Below are 15,319 nucleotides of genomic sequence, written 5' to 3'. Positions count from 1 at the left end.
TTTGGCAATTTGTATCTCTATAGAAATGTGTCTATTTCATTTACGTTATCTAACAATTGTCCAGTTCTTTCTTTTTTCTTTCTTTCTTTTCTTCCCAGTATATGGCAAGTTCAAGGCTAGGAGTTGAATCAGAGCTGCAGCTGCCAGTCTACGCCACAGTCACAGCAACACCAGATCCGAGCTACATCTTACACCATAGCTCATGGCAATGCCAGATCCTTACTCCACTGAGCGAGGGCAGAGATCAAACCTGCATCCTCACAGACACTACGTGGGATTCTTAACCTGCTGAGCCACAACGGGAACTCCTCATCTTTTTATTTCCGTAAAGTCGGTAGTACAGTCTCTACTTTTGTTACAAGTTTTAGTTATTTGGGTCTTCTCTCATCTTTGTTAGTCTAGCTAAAGATATGTCAATTTTGTTGATATTTTCAAAGAACAAACATTTAGTTTCTTTGATTCTATTGTTTTCTATTCTCTATTTTGTCTTCACTCTATTATTTCCCTCCTTCTAACCATTTTGAATTTAGCTTGCACTTCTTTTTCTAGTTCCTTAAGGCATAGTTAGGTTACTGATTTGAGGTATTTCTTTCTTTTTTTAATGGCTGCACATAGAAGTTCCTGGGCCAAAGACTGAAGCCAAGCCACAGCTCTGACCTACACCACAGCTGCAGCAACACCTGACCCTTTAACTCACTGTGCTGGACCAGGAATCACACCTACACCTTGGCAATGCCCCAAGCTGCTGCAGTCAGATTCTTAACCCACTGCACCACAGTGGGAACTCTGAGGTATTTATTTATTTATTTATTTATTTATTTGTCTTTTTGTCTTTTTGTTGTTGTTGTTGTTGCTATTTCTTGGGCCGCTCCCGCGGCATATGGAGGTTCCCAGGCTAGGGGTCTAATCGGAGCCGCAGCCACCAGCCTACGCTAGAGCCACAGCAACGTGAGATCTGAGCCGCGTCTGCAACCTACACCACAGCTCATGGCAACACCGGATCCCCAACCCACGGAGCAAGGGCAGGGACCGAACCCACAACCTCATGGTTCCTGGTCGGATTCGTTAACCACTGCGCCACGACGGGAACTCCCAGAAAGACATTTTCTGGAGTTCCTGTCGTGGCACAGCAGAAACGAATCCGACCAGGAACCATGAGGTTTCGGGTTTGATTCCTGGCCTCGCTCCGTGGGTTAAGGATCCAGCGTGGCTGTGGCTGTGGTGGAGGCCGGCAGCTGCAGCTCCGATTGGCCCCCTAGCCTGGGAAGCTCCATGTGCCACGGGTGCAGCCCTGAAAAGACCGAAAAAAAAAAAAAAAAAAAAAAAGAAAGACATTTTCTAGTTTGTTATTTGGAGTCTTTTCTCTGTGTCTCTCTCACACACATAGACTATATACATATGGATGAATGGTTTCCCTGGAAATTACAATTAACATCTCAGTTTATAACAGTTTAATCAATACTCAGTTTCAAACACATACACACTGTTCCTATATAGCTCCACTCTCATCCTTCTGTGTTATGACAAATTACATCTTTACACAATATGTGTCTACCAATTCAGATGTTTAACTGTTGCTTTATGTAATTGTCTTTTAAGTTATAGAGGAGACAAAAGGAGCTATAAACTGAAAATGCATTCATACTTTCATGTGGGTTCAAGGTATTGTCTGGCACCCTTTCATTCCAGTCTAGTGAAGACTTCTTGCCTGGTAGACCAAACGCTCTCATTTTTGAAAATCTGGGAACCTCTTCATGGCTCCTTCATTTCTAAAGGGTGAAGACTTCTTGCCTGGTAGTTTTTTTCCCCTAAATCAGCATGTGACTATATCAGCCTCCCTGGTTTCTGATGAGAAACTGCCCCTGGACCTTACTGAAAATCCCTCGTATGTAACCAGTCGCTTCTCTCTTACTGCTGCCAGAATTGTCTTCGGCTTCTGAAACGGATCAGAGTGTGTCTCAGTGTGGGTCATCCTACCTTGAGTTGAGATTTTTCGATGTCACAAATTTGGGATGGTTCTGACCCCTATTTCTTCGTATACATTTTCTGCCCCTTTCTCTCGTCCTCTGCTGAAACTTCTATTACGAATATATTGACAATGGTCTGAGATGTCCCACAGATCTTGGGCTCTGTTCATTTTTCTTCCTTTTTTTCCCTTTCTCTCCTCAGACTGGGTAATCTGTATTCACCTATCTTGAAGTTTGGTGGTTCTTTCTTTCATCTCTGAAACCTGTTCTTATTGTACATCTCAATTCCAGAATTCCTATTTTGTTCCTTTTTATAATTTCTCTTTTTATTTATATTCTCTTTTAGATATCCTTTATAATCCTCATGGTTTTCTTTAGTTCTTTGTATATCATTTCCTTTAGCTTTTTGAGATTATTTTAAATACTTCATCGCAACTCTTCATCTAGTAAGCCCAATGTCTTTGCTTCCTCCAGGAATGTTCTGTATTAATTTCTTTTTCTTTTTTTTTTCTTTCTTTGGCTTTTTGGGGCCATACTCAAGGCATATGGAGGTTCCCAGGCTAGGGGTCCAATCGGAGCTGTAGCCGCCGGCCTACACCACAGCCACAGCCACACGGGATCCAAGCCGCATCTGCGACCTACACCACAGCTCACGGCAACTGTGGATCCTTAACCCAGTGAGCGAGGCCAGGGATCGAACCCGCAACCCCATAGTTCCTAGTCGGATTCGCCTCCACTGCACCATGATGGGAACTCCTGTATTAATTTCTTTTTCCTGCTTATGGCCCATAATTTGCTTCCTTGAATGCTTGTTTTTTTGTTGAAAACTGGACATTTTGGTGTTATAAGGTGATAACTATGGACATCATATTCTACCCCCTCCCCAGGGTTTGTTGCTGCTGCTTGTTTTATCTACTTTTGTTTATGTGTTGAGTGACTTTCTTGAACTAATTTTTTGGTCTATATTCTTGGTCACATATGGCCACCAAGGCATCTGTCCTGTTATCTTAGTAGCAATATAGTGACTTGACGGAGAGTTCCTTAAATGCTGAGATTCTGGTGCTTTGTTCTTGAGTATTTGCCTGGTTGCTATAAAATAATGAGTAGTTTCTAGAGTTGCAGTAAAGTTGAATCTGACAGTTTTTGCCAGATTATTCATGGCTTTTGTGGAGGACTTTTCGAAGTTTCCTACTCTGTCATCTTTGCTGATGCCACTGTCTCTAGTCACTTTGTCAATTTTAATGTCAATTTAGCATATTTTATCCATTCGGGTTATCAATGGAGAATAGAAACATTTTCAGGCAGTCAGAGACTCAGAAAGTTTAACTCCAATGCCAACCTTTCTCAGGAGAGCCTTTCACAGCACACTGACAGTGAACCAAGAAACATGACATTAAATCCAGACGAAGGCGGATCCAACCCAGGGGAATAACGAAGGGAAGTCCCAGGATGTCAGCTGAGACCTTATTAGTGTCGGAAGATGGAAGGTTTTAGGGAGCCATCCTAAGAAAAGCAAGGATTCCAAAGATTTCTATCTTACTCCTGAGAATGTAGAACTCAGGAAGTGATAAAAGAAGGGTATTAAGGGAGAAAAAGCCATTCAAAAACCCATGAAAAAGCAAAAAGCTATACAAGAAAAGAAACAGAATCACAGAACACTACCGTGCTCGGTTGTACATGGAATAATATTTACATAATCATAATAATAACACCACCTTGTTTTCTATTCTTAGAATCAATTAGTAGACAAAGCAGAGAAATCATAATTGCGGTTACAACACAGAACACAGATTTTTGCAACTGTGAAAATATAAAGGTTTATGGTAAAAGCGCAAGTAACGGTAGAGAGCCAAAAGATAGTGTAACATTGTCTGTTGTTCCTTTTAAAAAAAAAAAAAAATTGGCTGTGCCCATCACATGCACCATAGCAGTGACAACACTGGATTCTTAACCTACTAGGCCACCAGGGCACTCTCTTGTCTGTTGTCGATAGGACAAGTGAAGAGGCAAGCTTTATCCAAGATTAGAAAAGTAACCTCAGAAGAACGAAAAGCAGTAATACACCTATATTGGGGAGGAGGGATGCAGCAGCCTAAGTGAGCTGAACCCTCAGTTGTGAGAGTAAAGGTAAAGTGAGAAGAAGAGATAACATCTAACAGCAGGAAATCCAGAAAGAGCAACAAAAGTAAACACCAGAGGAGCTAAAAACAAAACTAGGAGAAAGAAGTGGCTCCCCTGGAGGAGTAAGACTATTTGTCATAATTCTTCCGTATCATTCAATATCTTTCCGCACATGTATCTGTTACTTTGACAAAAATTTGAAAATTCGACCCTTCTGCATCGTTCAACATTCCAAAGGTATATAAGGATGCGAGCCAGTGTCCACATCCATCGGTCCCTCCTTCCCACTTCTCTGCTGAGGTGACAGATTTCTGTGTATTTACCAGCGAGTGGGCTGGTGTGTCATGTCATGTATATATTCCTTTTCCTGACATGAAAGGTAGCATTCAGTACGTACTATTCCCATAGCTTGCCTTTTTATTTCCCAATGTATCTGAGAGATATTTATGTATCGCTACTGGGTTTCCTCGTGTTTTTAACTACTCCATATTATTCCATTATTTAGATGCATCTTAATCTATTTCGTCAGTTCTGTATTGCCAGCCATCTGTTCTTTTCCTCATTGCTTTGCTATTTCAAACAATGTCATCGTAATAAATCGACAAACATAAGGGAAAAAAATAAGGCATTCTTTGCTTTTGTCTCCCAATTAGAAAATAAACTTGGCTTTCAACTCTGCGTCCCTGGGGCCTACTATGGCGCTCGGCGTACAGCAGATTTTGAATTTGCTCATTCAGGTTGAGCTGAATTTAGCAGAGGAAACTAACCTAGGCAAACATCTGAATGAGATAGTGTAATTCTAAAATCAGGTTTATGGCAGAGCAAAGACAAGCGCTTATACAAATTTACAATACTCTGCATGCTCAGCCTTTGTTTTACACTTTACCGTAGAAAGGAGACGTGACCGTGCGACTCAGTTTAGGACGGTTCAGGAAAGGAAATGCGGAACAAACAGGCTGCTTACGTGAGCCTAGTTTCTAGATCCCCGGTAACCCAGACGCTAAAGAGATTCTACCTCTTCACAAAGATGTTAACAGGTGTGAGTGAACTAGAGAATTCATAGTGTCCTACTAAGGAGGGAAAGAAAATGAAACAAAACAGTCAATTCCCTGAACTGGAGACGAACCCTCAAATATACACGTATATCTGTCATACTTACTCTGAGCTCTTTTGGGCCTGTATGGATTGAAAGCAAGTGTAGAGTACCCGGCCAGTCTTAAAAAAAAAAGAAAGAAAGGAAAAAGGAAGGTCACACAGAGGATTAATATTGAAAAAGGTATAGCAATTTAGTAGCCTCCAACCCCCAACTCAGAGGCCCCTCTGGGAGTGGAAGGTTCAAAGAGATTCCAAAGAGGGACTATGCACGAACGAGTTTCCCTAAGAGGGATCAAATACCCAGTCGACGTGAGACGGCCACAGTCGAACATCTGCTCGTGTGACAAGAGAGAACCGGTCACCAAACCCAAGCATCAGGAACTAAGAATGAGACCATCCAAACTGCTTTGGCGAAGCTGTCAAACTCATTCGACAACTACTTACGATGACAATAAATAAATGCATGACGGCTAAGCCGGAAGCCTTTCAAATAAAGTATAAAGTTCAAGGCGCTGAACTTCAATGTTTCCAAAAACGAGTGATTTTATGAAGAATATTCGTTATTAACCTAGATTCTGAGAATAGGACACAGATTCTGTGTACTTAACAATAGGACACACTTGCTAAGTCAGCAAAATTCATACTTGCGGTGTTAAAGTTTCTTTTTGTTTGAACTGACACAGTAAAACCGCTTTACCTGAATATAAAATTCAAACAGAAGCACTCTAAACAGCTTCAGTTTTCTTCCCAATAAAAATAGAGGTAAAAATAACCCACATAGACCGCAGTCAGAGTTTTTGAGCATATTTAAGTAAAACGCCCACTAAGTAACTGCCATACAACAGGTGGCAAATGGTAGCCTGTGTTACTACAAACATCTGGGCGCCTGGATGCCGTGGCTTCTGTCCCTCCCCATCCCTGTCCAGGCGCCCCCCGTTTCAGGATGACCACATGAGTTACCATCCAAGCCGGGACACTTCCAAGAAGGAAAGGTGCAAACTGAATAGAAGGCGGGGATAACGGGGTGAAAGGGGGACTGACAGGCAAGGGGCGCACACGCTCACGTGCGCCCTCCCTCTGCCGGAGCCACGCTGACGTCCTCAATAGCCCCTAAGGTGCCCCACTCACCTCGGGATCTTTTCACTGGCTATTTCCTCTGCCTGGAAGGCTCTTCCCCCAAGAAATCCACAAGACATGCTCCCTCACTTTCTTCAGGTCCTGACTCAGTGACCCTTCTCGTTGAAACCTTCCCTGGCCACTCTACTGAAATTGCAAAGACTTTTCTCTATTCTGTGTGTGTGTAAGTTTTTTATACGTCCGCACGCGCGCGCGCACACACACACACACACACACACAATACCTTTGTGTTTTTATCTTCTATGAAACAGGAAAATATAAGTCCTACAAAGCCTTGATCCATCATCTGGTACATGGCTTGTGTGCGAACATCTGCAAATAAACAAAAATGAAGTTCTGCTGTCAATCAACAATATCTCATAGCCATGAAGATATAAATATAATAGCAGCATACAATCCTCCCCAGGTTCAGATTCTAAAGGCAAAATAGGGATATGTCCTAAGGACAATATGATTATCAAAGCATAGACATTTTGCTGGGTTACAGAAGTACTATAGGAGTCTGCAATTAAATAAGAAAATGTATTAGTAACTCTAGGCTGACTAGCCCACGACTAGCCCTGCTATGAAAACTTCCATTAGCCAAAAACAACTTGATAATTTCTTCCAAGGGGACTCCAAGAGAAAGAAAGGTGGCGTTCCCGTTGTGGCTCAGCAGGTTAAGGACCCAGTGCAATCTCTCTGAGGATGTGGGTTTGGTCCCTGACCTCGCTCAGTGGGTTAAGGATCCAGTATTGCCACAAGACGCCACATAGGTCACTGATGCAGCTCAGATTCGGTGTTGTTGTGGCTGTGGTGTAGGCCAGCAGCTGCAGCTCCAATTCGACCCCTAGCCTGGGAACTACATATGCCTCAGTTGCCACCCTAAAAAGCAAATACACACACACACACACACACACACACACACACACACACACACACAGAGGATTGCATAAATAGTCTCTGTACCTGCTACATGACCTCGGTAAAAATTTTAATACCTCTAAGCCTATTTCCACATCTGTTAAATAAGGATAAACATCATCCCTGCTTTCACAGGGTTTTGTACTTTATTTTTTATGGCTGCACCCATGGCATATGGAAGTTCCCGGGCCAGGGATCGAACCCGAACCCTTCTGGATGCTAGTTGGACTCGTTTCCACTGCGCCACAATGGAAACCCCGCAACTGTTACCCTTACCCTTACCCACGAGCTCTAATCATGGTACTTGGAATGCAATCCCCACCCCCGACCTGCAGGCGGTCCCTAGGCCTCTCACCCAGATTACAGCTCCTCCCTCAGATACCTTCAGGGTCCTAAACCGCCCCCTAAACCCCACATCCAAAAGACACAGTTGACTCTCAGTGAGTGCCATCCAGAGAATTTTCTACAACCGTGCTGGCCAGAGCAGCACTTCCTCAGGTAAACACCCCATGGCGTAGTCTGCGTGCATTTGGGGCCACATTATATGAGAAATATGTACTTGCAAACACTCAGGTGAAAGTAGCACCATCTAAGCTCTACAGTCTTTCATTTACAGTCGTCTAAAAATTTTCCTGAAAAGAAACCACAGGGCTTAATTGGTAATAAAGAATTTTAAAATGAGACTATACATGCAAAAGTCTTTTCAGAATACAAGCCTACAATACCCATTACATCATAATAAATGTTGGTTGGCCTTCCCTTACTCTATCCTTTGTCCTAACAGAGTCTCCATCCAGGCCTGTTTGCTGAGAAGGGCACAGGCTGGTACTCGAATAGCGAACAAGTCGATTGTAATGATTCTAAGGAGTATTGACCTGTAACTTTTAGAACGGAACGTGTTTGGGAAAGTGTAATTTGAGGTGGGACCGGGGGTGGGGGGGACCCACAGCATGTGTAACTTTCTGGGCCATGGAACAAACCCAAGCCACTGCAGTGACCCAAGCCATAGCATTAACAAAGCCGGATCCTTAACCAGTAGGCCACCTGGGAACTCCTGAGAAAATGTAATTTTCAAAAATGATTGGGGAGCTCCCACGGTGGCGCAGCAGAAGCGAATCTGACTAGGAACCATGAGGTTGTGGGTTCGCTCCCTGGCCTTGCTCCGTGGGTTGAGGATCCAGGCGTGGCCGTGAGCCATGGTGTAGGTCCCAGATGCAGCTCGGATCGGGCATGGCTGTGGCTGTGGTGTGGGCCGGCAACTACAGCTCCAATTCGACCCCCAGCCTGGGCACCTCCATATGCCACCGGTGCGGCCCTAAAAGGATAAAAGACAGAAAACAAACAAAAAAAATTTTTTAATAAACACAAATAAAAATGATTGGTTACACCGGAGTTTCTGCTGTGGTGTGGTGGAAATGAATCCAACTCATATCCATAAGGACACGGGTGGATCCCTGGCCTCGCTCAGTGGGTGAAGGATCCGGCGTTGCCGTGAGCTGTGGTGTGGGTCGCAGACTCGGCTCAGATCCCACGTTGCTGTGGCTCTGGTGTGGGCAGGCAGCTGCAGCTCTGATCCGACCCCTAGCCTGGGAACCTCCATAGGCCCTGGGAGTGGTCCTAAGAAGTAAAAAATGGTTACAGAAAACTGCCTAATTAAAACTACAGCATGTGGAAATTCCCAGGCCCAGGATGGAACCCACGCCATAGCAGCAACCTGAGCTGCTGCAGTGCCACCACATCCTTAATCCACTATGCCACCAGGGAACTCCCACCTTTCTCCTTTTCCTATGCACTTCAAAGGACAGTAAAGCGAATGTAAGAATCAGTTAAAAACAGTGCTGGAGTGCCATGGTGGCCTAGGGGGTTAAGAATCCAGCACTGTCACTGCAGCATCTCTGGGCACTGCTATGGCATGGGTTCGATCCCTGGCCTAGGAATTTCCCTATGACCCAGGCGTGGCCCAAAAAACAAACAAAAACCAGTGCCAAGTGTCATGAGATTTATGAACCAGGTTGCACTATTTAAACTGCTTCCATTTTTCTTTTGCAAACAAGTCTATATCCCCATCCCCGCCACCACAGCCGTGCTTCCTCCTCCATTTCCTGTTTTCGTAACCAGCATGTTCTCCCTTAACCGGGCAAGATGCCTAGGCCCCTGCTTCACGGAAACCGCAGCTCAGATACTGACTCTGCCACTTATGCGCCACTGGTTTTGGAAAAGCTATTTGGGGCCTGAGGCTCAGCTTAGTGTCAAATGCTACACAAGGTTTACTAGGGAGTTCGCATCGTAGCGCATTGGAAACGAATCCGACTAGGAACCATGAGGTTGCGGCTTCAATCCCTGGCCTTGCTCAGTGGGTTGAGGATCTGGCGATTCCATGAGCTGCGGTGTAGGTCGCAGACACGGCTTGGATCTGGCATTGCTGTGGCTGTGGCATAGACTGGCAGCTGCAGCTCCGATTGGACCCCTAGCCTGGGAACCCCCATATGCCACAGACGCGGCCCTAAAAGGACAAAAGACAAAAAAAAAAAAAAAAAAAAAGTTTACTAGCCTTTCCACATGGATGTCACTGATGACTTCAGCAACAGCCACTTTAATGGTGATGGGCTAGAAGCCAGACTAGAGTGGGGTGAAGAGTATGGGTGAAATCACTGCAAATCTTGTTACACTTACACACACACACACATACCCCCAATGTCACATCCCACGCCGTCCCTACTGTTTTTGAATGAAAAAAAATTCATAGTAGTTCCCATTGTGACTCAGAAGGTTAAGAACCCAACATAGTGTCTGTGAGGATGTGGGTTCGATCTCTGGCCTCGCTCAGTGGGTTAAGGATCCAGCACTGCCACAAGCTGCAGTGTAAGTCACAGACGCAGCTCGGAGCTGGCCGTGGTGTAGGTCGGCAGCTGTAGCTCCGATTGGACCCCTAGCCCGGGAACCTCCACATGATGCAAGTGTGGCCTAAAAAATAGAAAAAAAAAATGCACTTATTCTTACTTGTCAGTCTTGAACATAGCTTGGAGTTCTTTCCCTATTTAAACATATGTACTATACATATTTGAAATCAACCTGTTTTGAATCTTCACTCGTTTTTTTCCAAGGCCTGCTAATACAGGGCTACTGTTTGACTCCATTCTTAAATGGCTCTCTGGAGATAAGTTGTACCTTTGTATCTCTAAAGTCGCTCAGGCTCAGGAAACTCACCACAACCTATTCATTGTGAACCCAGCTTAGCTGGAAGGTTACTTTTCCTTTAGTTCCACCCATAGTTTTCCTACCACAAATATTCTGAGGCCTCAGTTGAGACACCTGATGCATTCTTATTGTTAATCCTTGAATGCAGCCTGCCCTTCAACTTCAGATATACTCAACTTCAATTATACTCTCTCTGTGCCATCAGAGTTTCACTGATAAATACTTTAGCAGCTTTCTTTGGAATTGTAACAAACATGCGACAAAATGCCATGCACAGTCACCCCCAGTAGCTGCAGGGGCCTGGTTCCAGGAACCTGCCCCCACCCCACCGCAGCTCCCCAATCTGTGGACACTGAAGTACCTTAAATAAAAGGAGTAGTTGCAGGTCACACATGCACATCCTCCCACAGACTCTAAATCATCTCCAGATGACTTATAATACGTAATGTAAGTACTGTGTAAATTTAAGCTGCTCAATGTAACGCGTACAAGAGAGTGGCTTTGTGTTTAAGATATTTCAGATATTCACACCCAAGAGTGTCTAGCGGACTAGAGTCTGCAACTTACTCTCTCTCACACATAGATATACGTGCACACACACACACGCACATATGTAGAAAGAGAACAGTACGGCACATGTTTCAAAATGTTAACATTTGCCAAATCTGGGGGAGGAGGATTCATGAATTCTTTGTACTATTTTGTCAACTTCAAGTCTGAGATTATGTCAAAATAAAAGTTAAAAACACCTCTGTTCTTGTTACCACAGGTTAACGCTTCAAACTTTTCCCTTTCCATTGAACAAACTGTTTTGATAACAGTTTTGCTCATGTCGTGGGCCTACCGCTATTACGGTCAGCAGGTCGGGTAAAATGCCATCAGCACGAATCAGAGCGAGGCGGTTGTATCCCTCATTCTAGGTCAGTATTCCCAGCACTCACCTAGCGCCCACTCCCAGGGATGGGTGCAGGAACCCACAGGGTGGGGAAAGAGGAACCTCGGCAGGTACCTTTCAGAAAAGCCCTCCCAGGTGACTGAGAAGGATCCTTCCCCACACCAAGAACTACTTGAGATACAAGACCACTGCTCTTGATTTGGGGGACTCCTAACACAGTGGAGAGAGTGCAGACTTGAGAGACAGATCTGGGTTCAAACCTCATCAATGCCACTTATTCGGCCCACGGGACCCTCTGTTTCCGCCCCACTGCCATGAGTCACAGGAGAGAGGAGAAAACGTAAAGTCATTCTACTTCTTTGCAAAGAGTCAGAGAGGAAAAAAAATGCCCATGATTAGGAAAGGGGGGTAAAGACAAAAACAGAGAAAACAATTGTGTGACATTACACTGGTAAGAGGGCTGAGGAGGGTAGGTCGATAGATCTTTTAAAACAGAGACTCTGGAAACATCCGTTTTGTAAATTTCACCCTCCCATCTTTGATTCTTCTGGACGGCGAGAGCAGTCAGCAATTTTCAGCTACAGGTGAACTTTTTTAGGGGGGCTATCAGCCAGTGGTCAGCTTTGTCCTAAAGTCCTGAATACTATCAAAATGAAATTTCATCTCTACTAAAAACAGTCAATATAATTCATTATTTTTAAAACAGCCAAATAAAAATAAGAACACCTGCTTCAGGATAGTCAAATTATGATTTAAAATAATGACAGCACATGAAACGGAGAGGGAAAAAGTGATATTCATTGCTAAGAACAATAAACAAGGCGCCCCCCATGAAACTTACCAACGTGTGAAGGCCAAACAGTTATGTGGGGGTGGGAGTGATACCAGCCCACGACTCTCATCGGGCGACCTGTGAGTTCAGCCAATCTGTGTGTCTGTCAAGGTATTTTCTTTTCTTTTTTTTTTAGGTTGACATTTATTTATTTTTTGCCAATCAATATTCTTAAGTGGTTTTCAAAGCTGATGTGAGAACCATCTAAAATACAGTTTAAGGCCACATTTGGAGAGACCCTTGGGTGGTGGGTACGACTGTTCCAGTGGAAATTACTTTCTGGTTGAGGGATTGTCAAAGTATTTTCAACTTGTGGGAACAAAATCTGTGGTGCTCAAAAGGGCTCAGAAAGCATCCTGAGGTTTAAAATAAACCTATTACAACTTAATATCAGCAAAAGAGTAAAGAAAGGTCCATGCCCAGAATTTCCTAGTCCTCCCATCTAAAGCCAAAGGTGTTTCTTTTTTTTTTAATAGGATCCTTTTGGTTTCCATTATGATTATATATCCTTACATCCTCTTCATCCAATTTAGCTACTATTTGATCACTCGAGGACGTAGCACCGCGCCGTGCTGCGCCACCTGAAATGAAGCTTCTCCATCTTGGAGTGTCACATTGTTAACTTGAGCAAAATCTTCTATCCTCCCTCTAGCCCGGCCTGCTCTCAATTTTTACAAAGTACAAGATTCTTAAAATGCCCTGGATTTCTCTCTGGCGGGCTGTCCAGGTCAACAAGAGCCATGACAGTGGTTTCGGAGACCAAATGAACAGAGACCCCCTGCTTAGTCTCCCCATTTGCCTAGAAATATCCCTCTGAAGAACATTGTCCTCCTTTGTTCTAGAAATTGAAATTAACCGTAACTACCTGAGGCTCTAACCTGAGAAACGAGCACAGCCGGAGCTAAGACGCTGCTGTCCCGCAAAAGACTGCCATGAAAACCCAATAATCCCTTCTAGACAACGACGTCTACAAATGTTTTTCAATTTTTTTCAACTGTCAGGAGAAACTACTTAAGTTCTCCAAGCCCATTTCTCCAGCTGAGGCCGGGAAGGGCCGCCCCGGGGCCTGAAAGGCAGCTGGGCGCAGCGCTCAAGCGGGAAGGGCCTGGGGGCTGCCCCCACCGGCCGGAACCCGGGGGGCATCGGGCAGGGGGCTCAGAGGGTCTTGGCTCAACAGTGAGGGAGAAGAAGGCCGCCCACACCGAAGGCCGCTCCGGTCCCACGGAGCAATAGTCACAGAGGCTCAAAAGCCCCCAACTGCCCCCGGCCCTCTAACCGCATCACAGAACAAAGCTCAGAAACGACGTCCGGGAACACAAAGGCATCCAGCCCCCAAGTGAAAACCCTAATGCTGACATCTAATCTAGAAGGACCAGGTTGCAGAAGTGGGAAAATCAACCCACAAAGAGGAGCTAGAGACCAGATTAGTGGCTTCCAGGGGTAGGAACCAGGGGAGGAGCAGAGGGAAAAATTCAGTCTCCAAAGGTCACAGACTGTATGACTCCACTGATCAAACATCCCTGAAATGACAGCATTAGAGAGACAGAGAACAGATTAGCGGTTCCCAGGGCCTAGGAGGCTGAAGGGAGGGGAAGGTGTGACTATTAAGGGGGAGCACAGGGAGCACCCGTCATGGCTCAGTGCCAATGAATCCGACTAGGAGCCATGAGGACGTGGGTTCGATCCCCGGCCTCCCTCAGTGGGTTAAAGATCCGGCATTGCCATGAGCTGTGGTATAGGCTGCAGATGCAGCTCGGATCTGGCATGGCTGTGGCTGTGGTGGTTACACAGATCTACACATGACAAAACAGCACAAAACTACACATATTAAATGAATGTCAACTTCCGGGTTCCCACACTGAACTACAAATTATGTAAGATTTAACCTTTGCGGGAAACTGCATAAAAGGTACAAGGATCCTTATATAGTATTTTTTGCAACGTCCTATGAATCTATAACTGTTTCACAATAAAAAGTTTTAAAAAGATGCAAAAAGTACACACCCTAAGAAGAGACTGATATGTCTGATTATATAAAAGTGCAAAAACAACAATTTGGGAAAAAGAAAACACATACCATGAATAAGCTGAGAAAAATCACTGTCTTTATCACAAAGGGCTAATTTTCTCAACACGAGTACCTACAAATTCTTAAGAAAAATATTTCCAGGGGTTCCCATTGTGGCGCAGTGGAAACAAATCCAACTAGTACCCATGAGGATGCAGATTCAATCCCTGGCCTCGCTCAGTGGGTTAAGGATCGGTTAAGGATCCGGCGTTGCCATGAGCTGGGGTGTAGGTCTCAGACACGGCTCGGATCCCACGTGGCTGTGGCTGCGGTGTAGGCCGGCAGCTGCAGCTCCAATTCAACCCGTAGCCTGGGAACCTCCATATGGTCACAGGCACAGCCCTAAAAAGCAGAAAAAAGAAAAAGAAAATATTTCCGAATCAATAGCAAAATGGGCAAAGGACGTAACCAGATAATTCAGAGAAAAAAACAAATGACTCCTAAAAATTAAAAGCTGATCAAATTTATTCACAAGAAGAAAGCTAATTAAAATCACCAGAAATAAGATACAATTTTTTGCCAATCAGACTGTCGATAATCAAAAACTTACCAGGGCCTGGTGGCACAAAAATAAAAGTTTGCTCATGCACAATGTTTGGAAGTATGTAGGGAAACAGACACTCTTGCACGTGGCTAGAGGGGAGACTGTCCAACTACTGCAAGTGTATATAACCTTTGCCCCGGACCAGAGATTCAACCCGGGCTGCAGTGGTGAAAGCGCTGAATCCTAATCACTGGACCACCAGGGAGCTCCCCACATTTAAGAATGGATTGATCCTACAGATACACGCACATGTGTGAAATGCTGCAGGGACAAGGTTAGTGGCTGTAGCACTCTCAGTAAAAGATTACAAATAACGTAAATGCCTGCAGGAGGACAGCGCAGTCATCCAGGGCTGGGTTACGTAGTCTTAACAAAGAGGCAGCTCCATGCACTGATATGGACAATTCTCAAGATATACTGTTATGTAATGTCATTGGGTGTCATATGTATTAGATACTTTTAAAAAATTTTACTGGACCAGGAGCTCCCATCGTGGCATAGCGGAAACAATCTGACTAGGAACCATGAGGTTGCAGGATCGAGCCCTGGCCTCGCTCAG

General features: G+C 44.6%; 1 protein-coding gene across 4 annotated transcripts in view; it reads right to left on the bottom strand.

Moving 5' to 3' along the window:
• BRCC3 (BRCA1/BRCA2-containing complex subunit 3) overlaps positions 1-15,319 on the bottom strand; it is a 55,691-nt gene that overhangs the window by 33,451 nt on the left and 6,921 nt on the right. For all 4 annotated transcript variants that reach the window (XM_021079471.1, XM_021079472.1, XM_021079474.1 and 1 more), the window contains 3 exons: positions 12,158-12,245; positions 6,544-6,632; positions 5,248-5,303 (listed from right to left, as the gene is read on the bottom strand). In XM_021079471.1, the coding sequence (XP_020935130.1) occupies positions 5,248-5,303; positions 6,544-6,632; positions 12,158-12,245 (233 nt within the window). The remainder of the gene's footprint in view (positions 1-5,247; positions 5,304-6,543; positions 6,633-12,157; positions 12,246-15,319) is intronic.

Source organism: Sus scrofa, chromosome X (genome assembly GCF_000003025.6).
Source record: "Sus scrofa isolate TJ Tabasco breed Duroc chromosome X, Sscrofa11.1, whole genome shotgun sequence".
NCBI lineage: Eukaryota > Metazoa > Chordata > Mammalia > Artiodactyla > Suidae > Sus > Sus scrofa.
The sequence above is the reverse complement of the archived record's forward strand: the minus strand, read 5'-3'. Positions and strand labels throughout refer to the sequence as shown.